General features: G+C 36.3%; 3 protein-coding genes across 8 annotated transcripts; all 3 read left to right on the top strand.

Moving 5' to 3' along the window:
* The first annotated feature begins 234 nt into the window (after positions 1-234).
* Positions 235-5,242, top strand: LOC121262826 (pentatricopeptide repeat-containing protein At1g19720). Of its 2 annotated transcripts, XM_041165452.1 has the most exons (4): positions 235-3,786; positions 3,932-3,992; positions 4,156-4,309; positions 4,999-5,242. In XM_041165452.1, exon 1 carries the CDS (start codon positions 1,032-1,034, stop codon positions 3,678-3,680), a length of 2,649 nt encoding a protein of 882 aa, XP_041021386.1. In that variant the 5' UTR covers positions 235-1,031; the 3' UTR covers positions 3,681-3,786; positions 3,932-3,992; positions 4,156-4,309; positions 4,999-5,242. The 2 variants fall into 2 exon arrangements, with proteins under 2 accessions (XP_041021386.1, XP_041021385.1); XM_041165451.1 differs by having other exon boundaries at positions 4,156-5,242.
* LOC121262919 (BEL1-like homeodomain protein 11) lies at positions 4,799-23,685 on the top strand. 4 transcript variants are annotated; one of them, XM_041165617.1, is made up of 9 exons: positions 18,314-18,705; positions 19,456-19,685; positions 19,949-20,124; positions 20,220-20,311; positions 21,470-22,350; positions 22,448-22,827; positions 22,909-22,969; positions 23,078-23,242; positions 23,371-23,685. In XM_041165617.1, the coding sequence occupies exons 5-8, from the start codon at positions 21,544-21,546 to the stop codon at positions 23,231-23,233; spliced, it is 1,404 nt and encodes a 467-aa protein (XP_041021551.1). In that variant the 5' UTR covers positions 18,314-18,705; positions 19,456-19,685; positions 19,949-20,124; positions 20,220-20,311; positions 21,470-21,543; the 3' UTR covers positions 23,234-23,242; positions 23,371-23,685. The 4 variants fall into 4 exon arrangements, with proteins under 4 accessions (XP_041021549.1, XP_041021548.1, XP_041021551.1 ...); XM_041165618.1 differs by lacking the exon at positions 19,949-20,124; XM_041165615.1 differs by lacking the exons at positions 18,314-18,705; positions 19,456-19,685; positions 19,949-20,124 and adding an exon at positions 4,799-4,829 and having other exon boundaries at positions 20,265-20,311.
* On the top strand, positions 13,015-17,523 carry LOC121262870 (BEL1-like homeodomain protein 7). Of its 2 annotated transcripts, XM_041165534.1 has the most exons (6): positions 13,018-13,420; positions 14,155-14,662; positions 14,891-15,183; positions 15,817-16,190; positions 16,292-16,352; positions 16,615-17,523. In XM_041165534.1, the coding sequence occupies exons 2-6, from the start codon at positions 14,194-14,196 to the stop codon at positions 17,197-17,199; spliced, it is 1,782 nt and encodes a 593-aa protein (XP_041021468.1). In that variant the 5' UTR covers positions 13,018-13,420; positions 14,155-14,193; the 3' UTR covers positions 17,200-17,523. The 2 variants fall into 2 exon arrangements, with proteins under 2 accessions (XP_041021467.1, XP_041021468.1); XM_041165533.1 differs by having other exon boundaries at positions 13,015-13,420; positions 14,155-15,183.
* Positions 23,686-24,841: the final 1,156 nt, after the last annotated feature.

Genomic DNA, 24,841 nt, shown 5'->3' with positions numbered 1-24,841 from the left:
TTTAAAATCCACCTTAGCTTATCTCAATTTATCTCATCTCATCGTTATAATTTTTTCAAATTTTTACATAAAATATAATAAATAATTTAATTTTTTCAAATCTCAAAATAACTTTTTCAAATTTTCACATAAAATATAATAAATAATTTAATTTTTATTCTACTATATCTCAACTCGTCTCAATTCATCTTTGAATCCAAACCATTCCTTAATATTATATATTTATTATCTTTTTAAATTATTATCAATATAAATATTATAATTTCTTAAAAATGAACAAAATGGATCATGTATTTAAGTGCTGACTATAACTATAGACCATAAAAGAAAGAGAGGGTGTGGATAACATAGAAAGAGGAAATGAAGAGCTGGGGATAATTGGATGTGGTTTTGGATTTCCTCGTCGGGTTATTGATGGAGATATATATGTACGTGTCCAAGTGTCTCCTAGCCATCCTGTCAAAAAGAAATTTGGAACTTCCATGCACGTACGTACGTCCATGTGGTGTGGTGTAGTGGTGCCTGTTGTTTGCTACATCGTTTTCAGGTTACAGTCGAGCGCAGAGAGAGAGAGAGAGAGAGGGCAGAGATATTATTGGCCTCGGAGTTTTTTATTCGGATCGTTTGAGAAGAAATAAAAACATCATACGATTTTTAGGGTGATAGATAGTGTTCTTTCTTGGGCTTTTGGCCTGCATATCCAAAACAAAGCACGGTATATCGATATGGATCAAATTGGGACATGCAAAAGTGACGTAACTCGGAGTGACAGAGACCGAACTACCTCAACAAGACAGCAGCCCAGATTGTTAAGAATCTGGGCCTCTCAAGTCGTGCGAACCATATCCATAAGACGATAAACAAATGGGGATTTCCGGATAGCACGCACAAGTGGGTGGGACCTCGAAATCGTTGGCAGGATGGCTCTCCATTTGCAGCCCCAATCTTCTTTCAATCTTGCTCTGCTCTGTATGTCACTCTCCAAAAACCAAGGAAATTTAGAGAGAGGTTGTTCAACGTTTAGTTGAGCAATGGAGACCCTAATTATACCCTGCAACTCTTGCACTCCCGCGCCAATCCCATCCAAACTAGGCAACCAATCCAACTTCTCACCCAAATCCACACTCTCTTTCGCCGAAAAACCACACCCAAAAGTTGCAGACTCTTACTTGAATTACCTTCGCAAAAATGGGCGCCTTAGCGAGGCCATAACAGCTCTTGATTCCGTTGCTCAACGCGGGTCCAAGGTAAAGCCCAAAACCTATCTTAATCTGTTACAGTCTTGCATTGATGCGAATTGTATTCAATTGGGTCGGAAGCTACATGCACGTATTGATTTAGTCGAGGAGGTGAACCCGTTCGTGGAGACCAAGATCGTGAGCATGTATGCTAAATGTGGGTGCTTGGATGATGCGCGTAAAGTGTTTTATGAAATTCGTGAGAAAAACTTGTACACTTGGTCGGCGATAATTGGTGCCTGTTCGAGAGAGCAGAGATGGAGGGAAGTGGTGGAACTTTTCTTTGATATGATGAAAGGTGGTTTTGTCCCTGATAGTTTTTTGTTCCCAAAGATCTTGCAGGCATGTGCGAATTGCAGGGATTTTGGGACTGGGAAGCTGATACATTCCTTGGTGGTTCGACGTGGGATGAGTCGTTGCTTGCGCGTTAACAATTCAATTTTGGCTGTATATGCAAAGAGCGGGAAATTGAGTTCTGCGAGGAGGTTTTTCGAAAACATGGATGAGCGGGATAGGGTGACTTGGAATGCAATCATATCTGGGTATTGCCAGAAGGGTGATAACGAGGAAGCTCGTAGATTGTTTGATGCAATGCGTGAAGAAGGGGTTGAACCAGGTTCAGTGACTTGGAACATATTGATTGCTAGTTATAACCAGTTAGGGCATTGTGACGTTGCCATGGAATTGATGAGGAAGATGGATAGTTTTGGAATAACTCCCGATGTCTTTACTTGGACTTCTATGATTTCGGGGTTTGCTCAAAACAACAGGAGAAGTCAGGCGTTGGATTTGCTGAAGGATATGCTTTGGGAAGGGGTTGAACCAAATGGGGTTACGCTTACAAGTGCAATTTCAGCTTGTGCGTCTCTGAAATCGCTAGACAAGGGAATGGAAATCCATTCTATTGCTGTTAAGATGGGTTTAATATGTGATGTATTGGTTGGAAATTCACTTGTTGACATGTATTCCAAGTGTGGAGACTTGGAAGCAGCACAACAAGTCTTTAATATGATCTTAGAGAAAGATGCATACACTTGGAACTCAATGATCGGAGGATATTGCCACACTGGCTACTGTGGTAAAGCCCATCTCCTCTTTATGAAAATGAAGGAATCTGGTGTACCACCTAATGTTGTCACGTGGAATGTGATGATCTCGGGATTTATACAGAATGGAGATGAGGATCAAGCCTTGGACCTGTTCCACATGATGGAAAAGGATGGGAAAATTAGGCGTAATACAGCTTCATGGAATTCTCTTATTTCTGGTTACCTGCATATTGGGGAAAAGAACAAAGCGTTAGGAATATTTAGACAAATGCAGTCTTCCTTTGTTATTCCCAACTCAGTCACAATTTTAAGTGTCTTACCTGCGTGTGCAAATTTAGTTGCGGGGAAGAAGGTAAAAGAAATCCACAGTTGTGTGATCCGTAGAAACTTGGAGACCGAACTTTCTATAGCAAATTCGCTTATTGACACTTATGCGAAGTCAGGGAATATAGCCTATTCAAGAACAATATTCGATGAAATGTCTTCCAAAGACATCATCACCTGGAACTCATTGATTGGTGGTTATGTTTTACATGGTTATGCAGATAATGCACTTGATCTCTTTAATCAGATGAAGAAGCTCGGATTCAGACCCAATAGAGGTACCTTTGTGAACGTTATCTTTGCCTACAGTCTTGCTGGAATGGTGGATGAGGGGGAGAAAGCTTTTTCTAGCTTCACTGAAGAGTTTCAAATTATACCAGCTTTGGAGCATTATTCAGCTATGGTATGCCTGTATGGCCGTGCAGGGAGGCTTTCAAAGGCAATGGAGTTTATTGAAGATATGCCCATTGAACCTGATTCGTCTACTTGGGCTGCCTTACTCACTGGCTGTAGGATTCATGGAAATATTGGCTTGGCAATTCGTGCGGGAGAAAGTTTGCTTGACTTAGAACCGGGGAATTTCCTGATTCACGAGTTAATTCTCGAGGCATATGCTTTATGTGGGAAGTTTGGGGATGCTTCCAAGACGAGAAAGCTTGAAACAGAGAATGCATCAAAAAAATCTCTAGGGCAATGCTGGATTGAAGTTAGAAACATAGTCCATACCTTTCTTGCGGGTGATCAATCCTCAGATGTGCTATATTCTTGGATACAAAGAATACAAGAGAAAGTTAAGGGACATGATATTCAACATGGACTTTGCATTGGGGAGGAAGCGAGGGAAGAGATTGGTGGAGTTCATAGTGAAAAACTTGCATTTGCTTTCGCCGTGGTAGGCTCTAATGCACCTAAAGTTATAAGGATTGTAAAAAACCTGAGAATGTGTGATGATTGCCACAGGACAGCCAAATATATCTCTGTGGCATATGGATCAGAAATATATTTGAACGACTCACAGTGTTTCCACTATTTTAAAAATGGTCATTGTTCTTGTAAGGATTATTGGTAGTCGGAATACAAACTGTTGAAGTCCCCAGATCTGCTTCATCAAAATCATAGAGGCTTTTTGGAGGGTTCAAGATTTCTTTAAGCTGTCATGGTTCTTGTAATGACATGTGAGTGAAAAATGTTATCAAAATATTGATTTACTTAGCTATTTGCATTTTTTTTATGCATTGAATAACACTTGAAACTTAAGCTGTTATATGAGTCTCCATTTCATGAAACTACAACCTGACGGCAGGCTGGTATGTTGGACAGGATGGAGATTCACTTGTATTCACATTCAGGCAATTTTTGATCAGGAGATATGCTTCCAAACGTAAATCATGCGATTACTGCTCTTTCATCCATTTTATGTTTACGCTATTCTATTTTTATCTAAATATTCACTTCTGTAGCCTGGAACCATAAGCATTTGGTCAACTGACCGCGTCCACTATATTTTCCTGTCCTCACCTCACAAAACTTACTTTAATTTGCAGGTCCATATACTTAATTGATAAGAATTGCATTCGTGATTGGCTTTTGCACTGTCGATTCTTGACCTCGTCACTATGAGCAGGTATATTTTGAGAAATAGTTCTTTCATTGGTCTGTAGCGATCGCTGCCAAGGAAGATAATGCTTTCTTCAATAGGTGATTATTGATCTTCATGTTTGATATCGTCTGAAAGTATTTTTGTTTAATGCAATTATCCCCATGGTATCTTGACTCACTTCATTGGCTGTCATAGAACTACAAATTACCTTTTGGGCATATGGATTGCCAATCCCTATAGATTCTTGTTACATATCAGGTGAACGTGCAATGATCACATTTTTGTGAACCCAAGCCAAACCCAAACATGTATACAGCAAGTCTTTTGGTTATTTTGTTTCAAGGTTCAGAGGCGTGGCATATTCTGAAAATTGTTGTTTGAAGAACCCAAGCTTCATCACTGTTTTGGCTGGGATTGGTTTGGTAGTAATTGCCATTATGCAATTGCTGAAGTTTTTAAGTTTTCTTGTAGTCATTTTCTTAATCATGTCAGATATGAACGGACCAAGTCTCAGTACCATTTTTAATGATGTCTCCATTGGATGGGTCTGACCCGCTATTGTGTATGGCATACATGGTGTGCTATGAGAGAGAGAGAGAGAGAGAGAGAGAGAGAGATGTGCCTGCCTTCTTTGTTTAAAAAATACCACAATTTTTTAGAACTTTATATATTCATAGAGAATTTTGTGTCGATGTGATCCCAAGACCTTGCGGGTTTTAGATATATAAAGTGAGTCTTACAGTATTTATTTATTTTTGCATGATGCGGGTGTGTAATTTTGTAACAGGCGGAGTTTCAAGGGTTCTATCATCTTATGTTCTCAGAAGTTCCAAAATGGTATCCACCGATCATGAATGACGCTGTCACGTCTTGCGTTGCATCTCTTGCAGCCGTTGGATCGAGACTTGTCAATTAGATGAATGTGAATCTGTGATGCCCGCTTCCTTTCTTGTTAGTAATAGGTGGCAGGTCCTAAATTGACCATTTGTACTCCAAACTGTCACAGTTTAATAATTTGCATTTCTATTTAAGATTTAAATATTGAAGTAAATGAGGAAAAAAAAAACACGTAACCATCTTAATGACCAGTTTTAATTGATTATGTAATTAAACCAAAATGTTATTGTTAAGAATTTAAATTGCTAGTTTTGATTGTTTTTCAAGTAAATTTTTAAAAAATTATGTTAATTCATTGATAAAAAAAAATGTTCCAAAATTTGATATTTTTACCTATCATCCACTTATATGCATCTAAATGAATATTTTTACATCTTGAATGAAAGAATTCAAGAAAGGAGGAAATTAAGATACTTGGCAGCGTTGGCTCTTTTTCCTCTGTAAAGAGGGAGAAATCTTCCATTTCGTAACTTTTTTTGAACTTTTGAGATAAATTTTACTCTTAAGTACTAGTGTTAATTTCAAATTTTGACTCTACACACTATCTCATTTAATTAAAAATAATATTATATACAATTTTAAGGTATAAATTAGGGTTGAGCACTGAAATTGTCAAAGTCGGTGTGTCCTAATTCCAACTTTGATTCCGACTTTGTTAGATGTCGAATTTGACCTCCAACTTCGATTCTTGTAGCCTCCAATCTGACTCCGACTTCAACTTGTTGGAACAGAATCAGATTTGAGCTTTTTATCGGGCAATTTTTCCTTAGTTCATTTGAAATTTTAATTTGACAATTTTGAACTCTTACTAATCTGATTTGGGCTTCCAAATTTCAATTTTTTAAAAAAATAAAATAGACATTTTACATTTTCAATTTTATTAAAACATAACTGAAATTGCAAAAACAAATCATTCATACAAATTAAAAATACATAATCAAAATTACAAAAATAAATCATTCAAACAAATTAAAAATACATAACCAAAATTACAAAACTAAATCATTCACTAGAATCACTACAAGTTAAAAAAAAACATAATCAAAATTACAAAACTAAATTATTCACTAGAATCACTACAAGCTGTTAAAGAAAATATAACCAAGTGAGCGCCATTCCAAGCTGTGCATAAAGAAAAAAGAACAAAATAAAATACCACATAAATTTATAAAAATAAAGAAAATAAAATTGAACAAACAACAAATTACACAATTTCACAAATGCACCTCAAACCTCAGTCATCTTCATGTAGCAAACTCGTCATACTGGTGGACAATTCTACATTAAGATGTTAAAATATAATAAATTAGTATAAAAAAATGACAAATCAAGATATATAACAAAACTAAATAAATTTGAAATAAAACTAAAACAAAACACAACACAAACAAAATAGCTTCATGATCAGATTCAAAACCAGATTATAGATTTACAAAGTCACACATGAAGTTAACACTAGAGAACAGGTTGTTGCATGATGTTAACAAACAGTGAATTAATAAAAGCTGTTGCATGCTGCTGAGAGAAGTCAACCCTCGTGTCTCAACATATAAAAGTTACACAGATTCACAACATATATATGAGAACAACATATGAAAGGCATATATCCAAAACATTAACTAATTCATAGCATAAGAAAGATATATGAAAACTAATTCTCACAAAAACTCAACCTCGAATAACAACCAAATAAGTGTATAAACTTGCAGGGTCCATTGAAGAAAACTACAAGCGCATTAATAAAATATAAGTCATTTGATTCAAAATTGCATGATCTAAACAAGGAAACAAATAGATCTATTTAGGTTGATAATTCTATACTACAAGAATCGTATTTTAAAACCCCAATTAGATCACATTCAACTAAAGCAAGTAATCAAATTCATCAACGAAGTATCAAGAATGCCTACTGTTCCATATCAATCTGTGGAAAATTAGTAAGATCTCAAAACAGCAGCCAAATCTCTCCGTATAAAACCCTCAAGTTGAAAGATCAAAGCTCACACAGACATGCATGAATACACACGTATACCTACACGTACAAACATACATACATATGAAAACTCAGATTCACCAAAGCTCACCAAAGCATCTACACAAATTCATCATTCACCAAAGTATCTACACAAAGCCTCTACACAAATTCATCATTCACCAACACATATTCACATCTTTCATTTTCCATTTACACAAATTCACCAAAGCGTCACGCACGGCTTCACATTTCCATCTCCACTTCGAAATCAAATCAGCAAAAAGAGAGAAATTAAAAAAAAAAACAAAAAAACTCACCCTATACCGTGATGGCACAACACAGATTTTTCAAGGCTGGAGAAATTTCACAAAGCTTCGATGAATCGTTAACACTTAGCCCCTCTAGACCCTGAAAAGATTTAAGAGAGTGAAAATATTTAAGAGAAAGCGAAGCCGGCGGGAGAAGAGAGAGAAGACGAATGGAAAAGAGAGAGATAGGTTTACCGTGTCTCCAGAAGAGAGAGGACGTGCATCGTGCGGTGGGATTCTGAGAGAGAGGTCGTGCCGATGCGGACTGCAGGGGGAAGCCGTGCGGCTAGCATTAGGATTCGGAGGGTCACAGATCCTCACAGTCTCACAGACAGACGCGGAGGGACAGAGAGGACATGGGGCGTGCGGTGGGATTCTGAGAGAGGGGTCGAGCCGGTGCGGACTGCGTCACTGCAGTGGTTGGGGGGGGTGCAGCTAGGGTTAGGATTCGGAGGTTCAGGTACACAGGATCCTCAAGACTCGCAGGGAGAGAGGCTACTGCAGTGGGGCGAAATTTGAAGGATTAGGCGGATGTTGAATTGAGTTAAAATTGAGATGATAAATTATTATTAAAATATTATTTTTTTAATATTATTATTATTTTTAAATTTAAATTATTTATTATATTTTATATTAAAATTTAAAAAAATTATAATAATTAATTGAGATAAATTGAATTGAATTTAAATTTAAAAGAAAACTTTAAGCCTTAGGATTAAGTGACTAAGATGTAATACGGCGTTGTTTTACCCTGTAAAAATGATATTGTTTTACATGAAGTGTAGGCTAGGCTGCGGTTTTAGCCCTTCTGGGCTGGCCTTTCGGGGTTTGTTTGGGCTAAACCCTAACTCAAACCTTACACTAAATTTTAAATCAATTTTAATCTTCTTTTTAATCTTAAGTTTTTTATTTATGGTTTTTATAGTTCATTTATCACTAAATTTAATTGTTAGTATTTATTATTAATAATTAATATTTAACTAGTATTTAATTACATATTATTATACTATAATATTACATATTAATAATATACATTCATGTTATATGTTATTATACTCTAGTTATTTTTTTTTTAGAGAAAGACTAATCTTATTAATTCTCATAAACCAAAAAATGGATGCAAGGCCGAATTTCCTCCAATTGAATACTCCCATAGAGATTTAAAGCATTCTTTGCTAACACATAAGCAACATTATTAATACTCGTAGGAGCATGCCTAACAGACCAATGATGTACCTTCCTCAACAAATTTTTAACATCTCTAGTGATCATTCCATCTGAATTCTATTTCTCCTTTGTGTTGTTGATAGTATTGACCACTTGTTATACTTTAGTTATTATACATTAATATTACATGTTATTATAATTTTATACATTAATGTTTATATTGTATTACATGTTATTTTAAATGTATAGACTAGTGTTTATACGTGTTAATATGCATTAGTGTTTATACATTAATGTTACATGTTAATATATATTGGTTCTTATACATTAGTATTACATGTTATTATACACTAGTAATATTACATATTATTATAAATTTATACATTTGTGTTTATACATAATACATTTGTATTAAATGTTATTATACACTAGTTATTATATATTAGTGTTTATACATTAGTATTACATGTTATTATACATTAGTGTTATATGGTAGTAATAGTATGGTGTTTACGTATTGTAACGCCCCGTCCCCGAGAGTCCGGAGAGTTAACTCATATAACCTGATAATCAACAAATTTATAGACTCCAAAATATAACGTCATCATAATACTACAAAGTCTCTTAATAAAATCCGTCACTTCTCAAAAATCTTCTATGAGTAATCCATTATGCTTAAAAATCATCTCACCGATACTCCATAATCCTGATCCTTAGCTGGTCTATTCAAAAATCATCTGAAAAATGAATGGAGATAAGGGGTGAGTTATCAACAACTCAGTAAGCAGAGGACATATACTAGTGTGTAAATATGAGCATTTTCACAGAGTTCGGAATGCAGAAACAAAACATTTCAGTATCAATATGCAAATCTCAAACAAATACTTTTTAATCAGAAAATCAGAGCGACTTCTCAAATATTTCATATTCAGAAACCAACTTTTCATGTTCAAAGACTCATTTGGCACAACATGACTGAACAACTTCTTCTTATCATATCATATCAGAACAGAGACCATGTTTAACCCTCGTGGTAGGGTTGTGCATCCTGCGGAAAGCCAAGCAGAACATAAATCACCGTGTTACCAAAGCGATTGCACTCAGAACAGAAAACCACTATTATATCCCGTGGAGGGCCAGAGGTCACTATTATCTCCCGTGACAGGGCCAGAGGTCACTATTATATCCCGTGACAGGGCCACATATCAGAGCAAAACAGAATCAGAATCACCATATCAGAGTCAGAATCGGAGTCAGAAAGTCATGCCAAAGGTTTTTCAGATGCCACATCATAACAGAGTACAAAACATAACAGAATCAGATCACAAAATATACTTTATGCACAAAATTTCATATTCTCTATCTTTTTCAAAGTTCAGAAACAGAATATCAGAAATAAGCTCATGTCTACACCATTCATGATAGAAAATATTTTCTTCTTAAACAGAAACTTATGAGTAATGCAGAACAAATATCTGAGGTTGTTTTCAGATTTCTTTTCATAACCAAACATGCACATTTTCTAAGAAGGACCTTAGTTCATTTTATTCTAATGCAAAGTCTAGCATAGGAACCCCGTTTACCTGGACTTCTTAGCTTTTCAGAACTTTCCTCAAAAATACCGAACAAATATTAATCGTCACCTATAAAATAATCACGTAACTTCCATAAATTTCCAATCAACCACGTATTTCAATATTAAAACTTAAAAATGCTAAAAGAACCTATTTTAAGAACCTCAAAACCTAAAATTCTCATAATACCTAAAATACCAACATTTTCTAAGACCAACAATATTCACTTAATCGAAATCGTACTGGAGAAGAAAATTTATCGAAAAAGTATTATGATACTTATAGAACTCAATAAAAATTAATATTCAAAATATCTAAAATACCAACAATATTTTATAAATAAAAAGAATACATTGATTACTAAACTTTTCCTAAAATAATTTATGAAAAACTCACCTCTTATGAAAAATAGATTTACTTACTTTAACTAACAATATTATCAAAATACAATATAATATTTATTAAAACTTAAAACAAAATCCTAATTAAATATAAACTCAACACACAAAAATTTCTTCTCAGCCGAAACTCAAACCGTGAACTTTCCTAATATATATTAGGTTAAAACTAGTAAGTGCCCAAGTTAAAACTTTACTTATAAATATACACACACACACACACACATATATATATATATAAAAATATATATATAAGCACCCTATACATAAACATAGACGATAAACAAACAACAGAATAAACGAAAAACATGCAGCGGCGGCAGGGACTCACCGAGATGGTGAAGTGTGACGGCGCGGCGTGCGACGGGAGGTGGTGCACTCGGTGGCTATGCACTGGACGAGAAAGAGAGAGAGAGATGCACGGTGAGAGAGAGCTTACGAGAGAGTAAACCAACGTGAGAGACAGAAAACAGAGAGGGAGATACCTTGCGGCGGGGCGGCAAGAGGCGGACCTGGGGTGACGGAAAACTTTGCCGGAGGTTTCTGGAGCCGCAACGTGAAGAAGCTCACGGTGGTTAAAGGTTGCAATGGCTCACGGTAGGAGGAGAACCATCCTCTGTTTCGAGAGTGAAAAACAGAGGCTGCGGGATGGCTATCGAAGGCTACGGGTTCACGGCTGGGTCACAGTGGCGGCGCATGGCAGCGTTGAGGAGGAGTAAGCGGCGACTTGACTTCCTTGGGAGGCTGCGGTTTTCTAGGAGACGGTTGGATAAAACCGTGAAGATGCAGGATGGCTTTTGGCCATGCGCGGGCGAGTCTCTTGCCGTGCGATCCGCTTGCTCAGCGTCTCACGTGATGCAATGGTTTCCCGCGGTTGCTGACCTCCTTGTATGAGCGGGACGCTCTCACGGTAATGGCATGCTGCTGCGGTTGAGGCCGAGACGGACACGATGGCGCACAGAGAGGCGTTGAGCCTAGGTGAAGGACGCTAACGGTGGCGTCGGTTTTACGTGCGTGGAGATGGAAGTTGACGTCGAACTAGGAGGGGCTGCACGATGGTGAACTCTGGAGGCTAGTGGCAACGACGGCACATGGTAGTTTCGAAGGTCTAGGGTGTAAGTGTGAAAATATATGGGTGCTAAGAAAACCCTAGAGAAAGAAAAGAGATAGACGTGCACCGTGTAGTGCCGTGCGTGGGAGAAAAAAAACATAAAAGAAAAAGAAAAAAAAATAAAAAATAAAACAATAACAATTAAAGTCCAACAGTAAAATTATTTATTAAAGCAAAAAGCAAATTTAAAAACAAACATTAAATAATAACACCAAAGCACATCCAAATAAATTTCACAACTTAAAAATTATAAAATAAATCCAACGAGAAAAATTCGATAAATTTTTAAAACAAGAACAATAATATTTAAATTAATTATATAAAAAAATCTTCCACATAAAATAAATAAATACGCTAAAAAAATACGAGGTATTACACGTATACTAAACTATTATAAGTCAATTTATATTATAGTATAAGTATATTATTTTATAATAATTTGCTCATACTAATATATTATTGAATTAACTAATTATATAAGTTATAGTTATATAAAATATATATAATCAATATATAAAAAATACATATATTTTTATGAAATATGTACAATATCACAGTCAAAATTGGGGGGTAAAGTTGGAGTTGAAGGCGGAGTTAGAGTCAGTACAATGCAACCTCCGACTCCAATTTTTTGGGGGAAAAATTAAACTCCGACTCCAACTTATCGGAGTAGAGCCAGAACCAATTCGGAGTTGAGGTCGGATTTTCATATTTTTACTCAACTCTAGTGTAAGTCCTACACATTTCTTTTAATTAAATATTTTTAGTATATGAGAAATCTGACCTACACGTGTTGAGTAACGACTTATGTGTTTGTTTGACTGTTACTGTCACCTGCTGTGTGCGTATAGATGACAGGCAGCACATACTTAGGCCAAACTGCAACCTTCACGAGGGATTTAGACAACAATCAGTAAAGTTTTTGGTAGACATAGTTATAGAAAAAAAAAAAAATTAAGGAATTGACAAACCAAGAAGTTAAGGTCTGACTGGTTTGTATTTCAAGAAGTAGTTTCCAAGGAAATTGTTATACAACTCTCGAATACACAAGTTTCTTATGAAAAGTATGAAAAACTCACTTTTTCTCAACGAAACTCACATTTTTACAAAAAATTTGTACATCTTCTCATTTATAAATCCATCAGCCCAAAGAAACATTACAAAAACATGTAGTATTAATGACATTATAAACAGACTGTTCTTCCTTGTACAAGTTCTCTTTAGTCTTTATGCAAACCCAGAGAATGAGAGAAACAACCTTTGATGCTTACAGCTGGTTGTTAGTAATAAATAAATAGAAGAGAGAGAGAGAGAGACAGTCTTATGCGTTAAAAGCATGTTTAAGGGAGGGTTGTAGGTCCACCTACTGGTGGTTAGGGTTTGAACCCTCCCAAGCAAACAACCACCGCAGTCCTTAGAACTTTCTAGCGTGTTTTTGCCGTCCCAGTGTCATGTCACACGTGAGAATCAAAACTCAGAATGATTTGACACAGATATAAGAACAGTTTTTTAAACCCCAATTTGCCATTAAAATAATGTAGTTGGTGGCGGCAACAATTATATATTGTTTAATATAATAGGATATGAATTTTATTGAGTTGGTGCCTTTGTACTTCCAATGATAGGGAGGGCGGTCTTTTCTTCGGAATATATCTCTTGGGATTGGCATTTGTCTCTGCTAGGGGGAAGAAAGATTGTCGCTTGGTCTCATAGTTTTGGTTTCAAAGGCCCGAGTTTTTCCGCTTCCCACTAAAGGGTCATCATTCCTATGCCTTTCTGGTAATTGTTTCCTTTTCTTTTTCTCAATGCTTCAGTTAGTTACTTTTCTCTGTTTTTCGACGATCATCGTTGTTATTTGTGGTCAAATCCAATGCATGAACTACATAATTATGTTGTTGATGATGATATGATGATCATTAAAGTTGAACAAGAAGAAGTCATGAAAGTGTTGGGGCTGATTGTCAGAACTGTGCCTCTTAGTACCTTGTATTTTTTGTTCTTTGAGCTTAAAAGTTTTCGTTTTTGGGCTTTTACAAGTTGCATGTTTTCTTGTGATTAATGATTCGAAGAACAATGATTCGAAGTTCCTTTTGAAGTCACAACTTTTAAGCGCCTAGACTGCTTGTTTGTCTTATATTTTGAAAAAAGGTTTTCTTACTTGTCTTATGCTTGGGGTCTTTGGCTGTGTCATTCAACATTTTTGGTTTGGGGATCTGTGTTTCTCTGTAATCTATGATTTCTTCTTCACTGTTGGCTTGTTTTTATTTTTTCTGAGACTAACCGACATATGAAGATACCATGGTGTTTATGCCTTTTGAAATGTAAAATGTATTTGTACTTGTATGAAAACAAAAGGAAATGTAAAACGTATTTGTGGGCTGTGCAGTTATTTTGATCGAGTATAGGATAGTTAGGATTTTCAATTTTGAAAATTTTCCCAAGACTCTGAAGGGGTATAGCAATTATCATTTAATTGTGAAGAGCAGTGGTAACATTTTTGCTTTCATCTCTAGATGCTCAACTGAAGTTGCCTGAGTCGGAGGAAGCAAAACATGGCTACCTATTTCCAAAGTCTAAGTAATCAAAGAGATGTCTTGCAGACTCCATATCCAGGGGACACGAAATTTGCTTCATATTCTGAACCACCTTTCCATCCTGGCAACATAATGATGTATCTGAACCAGGCTTCTTCTGCATCCTACTCAGATATCTTGTCTGGTGGTTCTCTATCCCCTCTCAACCGTGATGAATCTGTGGGTGGCAGAAATGAGATGACGCTCGTTCCACCTTCAGGTGACAGAGTAAGTATGCAATCTATTGACGGACAGTTAAATTCTGTACCAGGTGATCCCCTCATAGACTCTGTTACTGGGGATTCCCAGATGATTCCAAGGACACAGCTGGGAGTTTCAGCTGGTGAACAAAATATCCAGTATCAGGGATTATTATCTCTTAGCCTTGGTACACAAATACCATCTGCAATACCTGTAGCTTCATTTGGTAACCAGTATCCAAACCCAGGTGGGTCTTCTTTCTCGAATACCAGTCTCCAAAACTCGATGAAGGGCACAATATCTAGTAAAGCTGATGAAAATCACCAGTATGGTGAGTTGAGAACTGCAGAATGTTTGCTATCTAGTTTTTCTGGAGCCAACCAGAATAATACCAGAACAGAGACATTGTGCAATCCTCATTCCTCTATGAGCCACAAAGAGATGCTCTCTGATCAATATCTATATGAACCATCAGGTTTTGCTAACACGATGTTAAACTCAAAGTATCTCAAGGCAGCACAACAATTGCTTGATGAAGTGGTCAATGTCAAGAAGGCTTTAAAGCAACATGGATTGAACAGACATCAAAGCATCCTGGGTATTGGTTGGGATGGCTCTAAAGAGAGAGATGGGAGATCAAGTTCTTGGTCTGCAAAGATATCTTCAGACCCTGGCGAGTCAACTCCCAACTCCTTTTGTGAGCTATCACCTGCAGAACAACAGGATTTGCAGAATAGGAAGACAAAACTTTTATCCATGCTGGATGAGGTACTCCTACTGCCTCCATATTTTTGCTAGTTCTATCATTTTTCCTTTCTTTTAAATTGCATGTATAGTTTGAATTTCTTGACCAGATCCTTTTGACTATTGTATATTCTTCCTGCACACTATATACTCACACAACTATTTCCTGAGAATTCCGTTGTGTGTGATACAATCACAGGTAGTAGTTTGTACTAGTAAAATAGGGATAGGGCTGGGTTGGGTGAGAGAATGTTCTTATCAGTTTGCAGTGCTGAATCCAGGTTTTTTAGTAGGAGTCTCTGCAAGTTCAAGATAAAAAATGAGAGTTTATTGAAAAAGATTCTGAAGTGGAGGTCTGGTGCTTCAAGCTCTGTCTGGCACTTAATAGACGTGTGCTGGGGTGTGGAAATGGGTTATGAAGGGTAGGAGGATTTTAAGTTCAATTAGTTGTTAATGGGAATGGCTTATCCTTCTCTTTTTTTTTCCCTTCTTTTCTATGTTTCTTCCTCCTTTTGGGTTCATATCCATGTTCTTTCTCTATATATGGGTTCTCCCTCTTTCTCTCTTACTCTCTGTCCCATGTTATTATTTATTTATTCATTTACTTTTTTACTTACAAAGAAGGTACAATCCCAAATAGTTGTGCTCCTGTTGTAGGTTGATAGAAGATACAAACAATATTACAATCAGGTGCAATTTTTAGTGTCGTCTGTCGACATGGTACTGGGGTGTGGGGCAGCTGAACCATACACAGCTCTTGCACTCCAGACAATTTCTCGACACTTCCGCTGTTTGCGTGATGCAATCATGGGTCAGATTCAAGCTACCCAGAGAAGCCTTGGGGAGCAAGATACTTCCTTGTGTGGTCAAGGAGGGATACCTCGTCTCCGCTACGTAGATCAGCATCTGAGGCAACAAAGGGCTCTTCAGCAGTTTGGTGTGATGCGACATGCTTGGAGGCCTCAAAGGGGGCTTCCTGAGAGTTCCGTTTCAATTCTCCGTGCTTGGCTCTTTGAGCACTTCCTTCATCCGTATGTCCCTGAACACTTGGTTTCCTTAATTCTTTTTCTATCCTGTACTTGCTATTATATTGAGAAGTTTTAATTTACTAATTCTCGCCTTATTTCACCAGTTACCCAAAGGACTCTGAAAAAATTATGCTTGCAAAGGAAACGGGCTTGACCCGAAATCAGGTAAGATGATTCTAAAAATGGTTTCTTAATATGCATTGTTGGTACTGGAATTTAAAAGTGCCAGTACATTGTCCATCTGAATGTTGCTTCTCATGAACTGTTCATGTTAGGACTTTTTGATTCTTTGAATTGGGAAATCTTCTAAACATAAATCATCCTCATCAATGGATGCCTTAGTTTTGCTCAAAACAATGTCATAGAAATCCATGCAGACCCTATTTCTGCTCATGTGGCATCTTCATTAATTTTGTATACCAATCAGGTTGCAAACTGGTTTATTAATGCACGGGTCCGTCTTTGGAAGCCCATGGTTGAGGAGATGTACAAAGAAGAGTTTGGTGAATCAGAGTTGAACTCCCAATCTTCACCAGAAAATGCCTCGAAAGCACCAAGGGATAATTCCGGGGCTTTTGAGGATAGGGGGGAAGAGTTGCAAGACAACAGTGTGATATCCACAACTGCTGATGGTGTTCGCCATGGACAAGCCCATGAATCAAAGTCTGTTAACGTAGAAATAAATGGGAAAACCACAGGAATAGGATTTGGCAGTAGTGTTGTGGATGACCATAGCCTTTATAATTCAGATGAGATTAATATCCCACACCACCAAGGTGGTGATGGGAGTCTTGTGGCTGCCGCTACCACCTATGATATGTCGGAGTTGGGTACTTTTGTAGATGGCAGCCAGGTTTCACTTGCACTAGAATTGCGGCATTGTGAAAATGATGGATTTCCCATGTCCGGTGTCACCAATTTAAGAGGTATTAATAAAACAATAACAACTTCTGCAGAGCCTGATTCAGTAGATTCAGTGCCAGGATTTGGGAAAGCAACATCACAAGTTTGACAATTCCCATATGTTACATGATTTTGTAGTCTAAGCAAGCGCTTGCTTCGGCACTGTTCATCCTACTTGCTTATTAATGTCTGAAGATACAGAAACCACTAGAATTTCAAATATACATGTAGATATGGGTACGATATACCATACTCACTTACAATATAACAAAAAGACTTGGGAGTTGTAGGCATATTTTGTAAAGATAAGATCATGCGTATATATTTCTGTGCATTTGGTACTTGAATAAGGAATCTTGTAAAAGCACTCCCAATTGTGATATTGATGTATCATTTCTCTAAAACAGATGTTATAATATAATAATTGACCAATTTTATTGGATTTTCATTTGTATTAGTTTGGTTTATGGATTTGATCTCTATATATGCAAGCAACATGGTCAAAGCCGGCAGTTCTACTTCAAACCATTCAACCCGTCCGAGTTAGAACCAACTGTCTGGGTTTTGACTAAGGGTCAAAGCATGTCTATATATATATAGTCACCATAGCCAGCTCTGGAGCACATTATTGTAAACCAGTATGGATGCTTCGATATTCACAACAGTGTAAAGTTGCCATTCAACTGAATCAGCTGAAGATCCTCATCTCATTCCGATGAGAATATTAAATGTTCATTTAATAAACGAATTTATAGCCAAAAGAAATTTCTGAAAATAAAAAGTAATTCTAAGTTTTTGTTTGATAATTTTAGCTAATAAAATTAGATCTTTATTCCGCCAAATGACATTTATCGCAGATAAATGTTTAAGTTTTCGAAAAAAATATATAAAAAAGAGTTATAATCTCACAATGAACTGATGCTGTTTGATTTAGTATGTCGAATTGCCTTTTTTACTATAAAAAGAAAGCCCAAATTTATAAATAAATAAATCTCTTAAAGACCAGCATATATGGTAACATGCTGTCTGTTTACTTATATTTAATATGGAAAATACTTTAACCATACGTAAAAATAAACTTATAAACTGATATGGCTTGATGTGATACGTCAAATTTTAAAGTTACTTTTATTATAAAGTAGATGTTATAATAAAAAAGCAATTCCGCATTCACTATTTAAGACAATTTTACTGTTTCCAGCTGGCCAGCTGGTTACTGATCCAACCCTTTGGCTTCCCCAGTGGTCCAATATCCTCAGGTTCCTGATTTGGTATCCTCAGATTGGTGTACAGGTCTAAGTTGCATTATTTACCTCTGTTAATATTCCCTCAGTTTCAGAAATGCTTTTTTTGTGTCAAGAAAAAATGTTCATTTATGTGGAATTTCCTCATGCATTCTAAGATGGTCCCCTGGGGATCTAAATTCTGGTGCTGCTACACAGTTGATGGTCCCAAACGCTGGTTAATTTTGATCGAAATTCAAAGCTGGGTAACTAGCCAAGCTATTGCTGTTCAATGCTTTTGATAGACAACTGGATCAGCGTTGAAAAGGAGAGGTTGTTGAATTGTTCATGTTCCTCTACTTGGACCAAGAATGGCTTAGATAACAGTGAAGGTGGGTGCATATCATCATGTATAAAACAGGAAAAATTTTGCTTGGTTTTGATTTTTGTAGCCCCAAATACTATACTTATTTATTTATTTATTTTTAGAAAAAAAGACGGTATCTTAATTTTATTGATAGTCTTCACTTATGATGAAAGAATACCGTGATTACAACTAGACACCTGGAGTTACATATCATAAAATCCAAACCCAGCCATCAAAAGAAACTATAAAAAAAAACCAACCACTATACTTTTTGATCGTAAAATCCAAACCCAAATACTATAGTCTATACTTGTAAAAGGTATTTGTCTGCTAAAAGAAAGGGGTTAATACTTAAAATTGGGTATCGAGCACTTAGAACAAATGAGTTTAGAATTAGTAGGAGAACCCACACCAGCAAAGTGGATGATGATGAAGAGTTTTGCTGGCATTAGTCTCTATCTTCTCGGTTTTTGTTGGAAACCTGTGTGGTTGTCAGGATGATTCTTTTTGGCACATGCAGGTGCAAGAATTTCATAGAATGACTTTTTTCGTTGTCATTTAATTAATGGGAGACTGACCAAGCGTTTGATTACTTTTAATAAGCTTTTAATGCATGTATAATCAAAGAAAGCTAGCATTCGTTCGTACATTTATAGGTGTTTGTAAGAAAGAACATATCTGTTCATCCATCCCAAATGGCTTTGATGTTTGAAAGGGAAAGTGATTGACAATTCCAAGGTAATATTCACGGGGACAAGTCTGTAGGAAATTGCAGCTTGCAAAATACTGGGTATAGTTCAGATCAAGCAGACACTTTAAGCTGTGTCCGGGCATCTCGGGTCCCAATGAAGCAAACAAAGTTACGGAAGTAGAGAGTGACAAGTGCAGGAAGCCAAAGGAACAAAGATAGCAATGATTACTAAAGTATCCAAAGGCGCCACACCAACATGCATTCAGAATCAGTTTCATCAGCACACCATTCCAAACCCAACGACACCCATCTCTGTCTGTGTCTCTCGTTCTCTCTCTCTCTCTCTCTCTCTCTCTCTCTCTCTCTCTGTGGAGAATTTATGTATTGATTATAATTTTAGAGTTATATTCTTGAAAGATGGTGATATTTCAGTGTCCTTTCAACATCTCTATGCATGACTACAAAACCTAACAGGAAAAAGTTAGGTATTCCCATATGGTTTTACAGAGCCATGAGCTGACAATATTAGAACTGGGAGTGTGCAAAAGATGGCTCACTTTTTATCCTCCTTTTACAGAGTGAACAGAAACAATTTTAACATATTGAGGGAGCTCCCCTGGGACGAAGAGAGGGAGAGAGAATTTTACACTGTTTTGAGCTAAATTTTACTTTCGAGTCTCCCAAAGAAATGTAGCTGTTGGCAGTAAAGTTGAAGGATCGACACCTTTGCTTGTTTGTTTTATAGTCAGGGAGGTCGGGGGACCATCTTTTACTGTCATTTTCTGCCATATTTACTTGGCCAATTAACTTTGTTCCTCTAAAGAACTAGCAGAAGTCTATTTCTCTAGGTTTTCTCCGCTCAGATTTAGACCTGTCGCGAGCTAGCAGGCGAGAGAGAGAATCGTCTTTCTTCTTTGACTTGTTATTAACACAGCCACAGGTATGCTTGCTCTTACCACTTGTATAGTACTGGTTATTTCCTGCTTGTTTTGGCTTACATATGGTATTTGAATGAATAAAACAGTAAACATATTTATAATTCACCAGTTATTTTATATGTGACTTCAAAAAGTGATATTAATTCGCTTCATTATTGTTTCTAAATTATGCCATTAATATAGAAATATAAACTACGTTTTGTGAGAATAAAAAGATATTATACTCTGCTCTATTAAAGTGGCACTTCTTTACTTGCCTGATCTATGTCATGTAACAGTTGGTTTCTTCATAGTCTCTAACTATCTATGAAATCTAATGGAAGTTAGAAAGTTTGATCTTAAGTAGGTTAAAATGTCATTTTTCAATTAAAGTTTGACAAATTAAACTTGCCTTAGTCTCTTTCAAATAAACAACTTTGGTTCATTCCATCTTTCAGTGGGTATATTTTCACTTGAACTTTCTTAGTTCTTCAACTCTAGCTACCAATCAGGTCCTGGTCATGTTAGTTGGCAAGAACTTGTTAAGATATTGGTTTGTCTGGTTTTCAGCTAGTTCTGTCCTGTACGGTTGCCTCATTTTTAATGCTTTTGACTTCGAGATTCTTTTGTTTCTGGTTTCTAATACTTTGTTAATATGATTTTCCAGTGGATTCTTTAATGGTTCGGCTATGTTAGCATTCCAGCTTCTAGTTTAAATTCTGAGACTCACTTGCATCGAGCCGGTTTTCTTTCTGATCACTTATCCATGGAATTTGTTTCTCAAAAAGTTCTCTCTAAGTCGAAAATTATAGTGTCAATAAAGCTAGTACTTGCGCCTAATATTTCAGGATCTCTTTCTGGTTTTTGGTTTCAGTTGCTTTGAATGCAACTTAGTACATATTTTCCACTTCAGTGCTGTCAGTCATACCCTCCGTTGGCCTCTCCTTAATGATCCATCTGATCCCCCCTCGTACTGCAAACTTAATGCAACCCATGAAGACGACAAGCAAGAGATCGTTTTCTTTACAGTATCTATTGCTTTCCCAGCCATTAATGTGGAATTTTGATTCATCTTTAGCTTTGGAACTTCATTTTCAATAATTTGGGTTGATTTTTTCTGTTCCTATTTTATGAGCAATATTGGATTCCTAGTCTTTTAGTGACAGTTCTTCTTTGTAAAGCTTGGCAGAGCGAACTTGCTGCAGTACTTCATAGCAAATCTTTTATAGCTTTTAAGCTTCCAGTTGAGTTTAACATGACTTCACAAGACTCGCCTCCAAATCCAGCTCTAAGTAGCGAGCACTCATTCACTCTCTCAGACTCCATTACCGAACAAAACCATTTCCAAAACCAGCCCTTCGATGCATATGGGTCTTCATTAAGAGGCCGCGATCACACACTCCCTCAGTCCTTTGGTGTATTTCCCTGCATCCAATCTCTTGGGGAAAGAATGTCTAGATCAATAGATCTTGTTCAAGCTTCTACTGTTGGGGAGGAATCTGAGATCAGCCACACCCGACATTTCATGGATCTTCTTGGAGCAGCAAATGAGACCACTCACCAAGCCCAGAGGCTGTCACTTTCTCTGGGCTCTCACGTGCTTGTTCCTTCTGTGCAATACAGGCAGAGGTCCTTAAGTTCGGATCTCCTAAGCCCCAGTTACTTAATGTCTGGAGAAGAATCACGGGAAGCCTGTAATCCAGGAATGGAACATGTAAGCAACGGGTATTCTTTCTTGGGCAGTGCATTTGCTTCTTCTTCAAGCTCACTAAATCGAACTTGTCCAACTTCATATGGAACAGAATCTTTTGCTGCTGTTATTCGGAACTCAATATATTTAAGACCAGCTCAGTCCCTTCTGAATGAAATTGTTGATGTCAGCGGAAAAACAATTGACATTAGCAATGGAAAATATATTTCGAAGTTGTATCGTGGAGGTAGATTAGGAGCTCTTGGACTTTCTTCTGAACTAAAAGCAGAATTGTACAGTAATGGACTCTTATCAGCTGAGAAGCAAGAGCTTCAAGTTAAAATTTCTAAGCTTATCTCCCTTTTGGAGGAGGTGGGTCTATGCAGTGTTGAATTCTTGATTTTATGAACTAGATTGTTTCAGATTTTTCAAAAGAAACTTGTCAGAATACCTCTCTCTCAATTTGCAGGTTGATGGCAGATTCGATGAGTACTATAGTCAACTGGAAGAAGTTGTATCATCATTTGAGTTGATAGCAGGTGTAGGCGCTGCCAAGAAATACACTGCACTAGCTCTCCAAGCCATGTCTAAGCATTTCTGCAGCTTGAGAGATGCCATAGTCTCCCAAATTAACATCACAAAGAGAAAGTTCTTGCAGGCTTTCCCCAGAATTAGCACGGGGTTATCACAACTTAACTTGTTTGATTCGGAAACTAGACATACTCGAATGTCCCTTCAACAGCTAGGAATGATCCAAAACCAACGGCAAGCATGGAGACCCATCAGAGGGTTGCCTGAGACTTCTGTGACAATCCTGCGCTCTTGGCTTTTTGAACACTTTCTCCACCCGTAAGTGCATCATTTTTTGTTTTACTACCTTCACAATGATTTCATATTTTATGAAACTATGATACTTGATGGTTCTTTCAGGTATCCAAATGATACTGAAAAGCTAATGCTGGCATCACAAACAGGCCTGACTAAGAGCCAAGTATTTTTCTCTCCCATATTGTCTGTGTGCCTCTATGTGTGTATCTCTCTCTGTTGTGAAGTTGATCTAATTGTGATGTTAATGCTGTCATTTTCATGGCTGTTTCAGGTCTCAAATTGGTTCATAAATGCTCGAGTTCGGTTGTGGAAACCCATGATTGAAGAAATGTACAAAGAAGAGTTTGGGGACTCTGCAGAAGACTTGAACCCGTTAGCTAGCAATTCCATGACGAGGGAAGATTTCACAGATCATGCAGAGGATTGAACTGAAATGGTAGGAAAACCAGATTAGGGTAGAAATTAGTGCAAACTTCTGTAACTTTAGCACTAAAGTAGGTTCTTTCTTTTATTTTTTTATTTTTATTTTTTTGGCATTTATAGATTAATGACTTTCGGATGTAGGTTGAACCAACCAGGCTCAGAATTTCTTCTACTCCAACAACACTGAGAGGAGTTAGTCTCTAAAGCAGCCTGTTGCAGTTGTGCAAGTTGCCTGCTAAAACCATTGTCAAAACTGTGTCATTGTCAGCATGTTAGTGTCAATTAGCATTGGAATATGTTCTGGTTCTGTCCTTCTCATGTCACTAACCCAAATTGCTGGGTGGTGAAATCTGTTTGTCAAACTGGCAAGTGTTGTAGATTTTTCTGCCAAACTTGAGTTAGTGCAGTAATTATGATTAAAAAAAACCTGCAAAATTATAAAGGTTGTTTTGGCTCCTCTCTCTCAGATTGCATATATTTTTGACACTCCGTTCTGTTCTAGTACTGAGAAACCAAGCTGAATCGGCGGTTTGACTGTACAGCTTTTCTATGTGGGAACCTTCGCATGATTATCTGGTTTGTTTTCAAGATTAAAATTTAAACTTCTTATTTAATTATTATAATTTTTTTAAATTTTTATATAAAATAAAATAAATAATTTAATTTTTTCAAATTCAAAAAAATATATATATATTAAAAAATATATTCTAATAATATTTTATTTAATTTTTTAAATTTAATCTCAATTCATTTTATTTCATTTCATCTTTAAAAACAATCGAGACGGCTCGCACTCTTTTTATAAGGATTTCTTCCTCACAAATGAATTTTGAACCCGAATCCGAACTGGAATCCAAGTACTAAATATCTCTGCAGCCCGAGAACATCCTCAAGCTTATAAACAATCTGTAATGAACCAAAAAGGCAAAAGGAACACCGTTGGATTGGGAGTGATCAAAGCTGTGAATGCTAGGTTTGCACAGCCTATATTCAAGAGGTTGCATTTTACATATTAAATTATATAAGAAATTGACTACATGCATTGGATTAATCCAACTCAGGTGATGCCCTAAAGGGAATAAATTTCTGTGCCTAATCATAATTACCCACGGTATGGATATGCATGAACTTTTGGTTTTGTTAGTTGACATAACTATTCTTTTTTCATATCATTATTATAATTTTTTTAAATATTTACATAAAATAAAATAAATAATTTAATTTTTTTAAATTTTAAAATAAAAATAATATTAAAAATATTTATATTTTATTTAATTTTTAATTTTTATTTTAATTCATCACCTCTCATCTATAAAAACAAACGAGATTAAAACTTAAATTTTTGATGTTATTTTATTCATTCAAACATAAAATGATGCAATTGGTTTGTGGAGCCATACTCTTTTGGTTTGTCTTAAATGGTCAATTTTCAGAAAAAATCTGATAAGCCTAAAATAATTTTACCAGTGTAATTATAAAAGAATTGGTATATTTATATAAATTTTTTACAAAAAAAAATCTACTCCGACTCCCTAAACTTAACAATATTTATATAATTATAAAATGTAAGTTATAAGCTGAATTGGCAATAACAATTTCGGTATTGACTCAA

This window comes from Juglans microcarpa x Juglans regia, chromosome 4S (assembly GCF_004785595.1).
Source record: "Juglans microcarpa x Juglans regia isolate MS1-56 chromosome 4S, Jm3101_v1.0, whole genome shotgun sequence".
Lineage (NCBI taxonomy): Eukaryota > Viridiplantae > Streptophyta > Magnoliopsida > Fagales > Juglandaceae > Juglans > Juglans microcarpa x Juglans regia.
Note: the sequence above shows the minus strand (reverse complement) of the source record. Positions and strands in the feature narration are given on the sequence as shown.

What these genes read in the sequence shown, in the direction of transcription:
- LOC121262826 (XM_041165452.1), top strand. Translation starts at nt 1,032, where the DNA reads ATGGAGACCCTAATTATACCCTGCAACTCTTGCACTCCCGCGCCAATC.
- LOC121262870 (XM_041165533.1), top strand. Translation starts at nt 14,194, where the DNA reads ATGGCTACCTATTTCCAAAGTCTAAGTAATCAAAGAGATGTCTTGCAG. An exon ending in TTTGAGCACTTCCTTCATCC is followed by an intron (nt 16,191 to 16,291) that starts GTATGTCCCTGA and finishes TTATTTCACCAG; the next exon opens with TTACCCAAAGGACTCTGAAA. An exon ending in CGGGCTTGACCCGAAATCAG is followed by an intron (nt 16,353 to 16,614) that starts GTAAGATGATTC and finishes TATACCAATCAG; the next exon opens with GTTGCAAACTGGTTTATTAA.
- LOC121262919 (XM_041165614.1), top strand. Translation starts at nt 19,628, where the DNA reads ATGCATTCAGAATCAGTTTCATCAGCACACCATTCCAAACCCAACGAC. An exon ending in ACCCAACGACACCCATCTCT is followed by an intron (nt 19,686 to 21,469) that starts GTCTGTGTCTCT and finishes TTCTTTGTAAAG; the next exon opens with CTTGGCAGAGCGAACTTGCT. An exon ending in TTTGAACACTTTCTCCACCC is followed by an intron (nt 22,828 to 22,908) that starts GTAAGTGCATCA and finishes TGGTTCTTTCAG; the next exon opens with GTATCCAAATGATACTGAAA.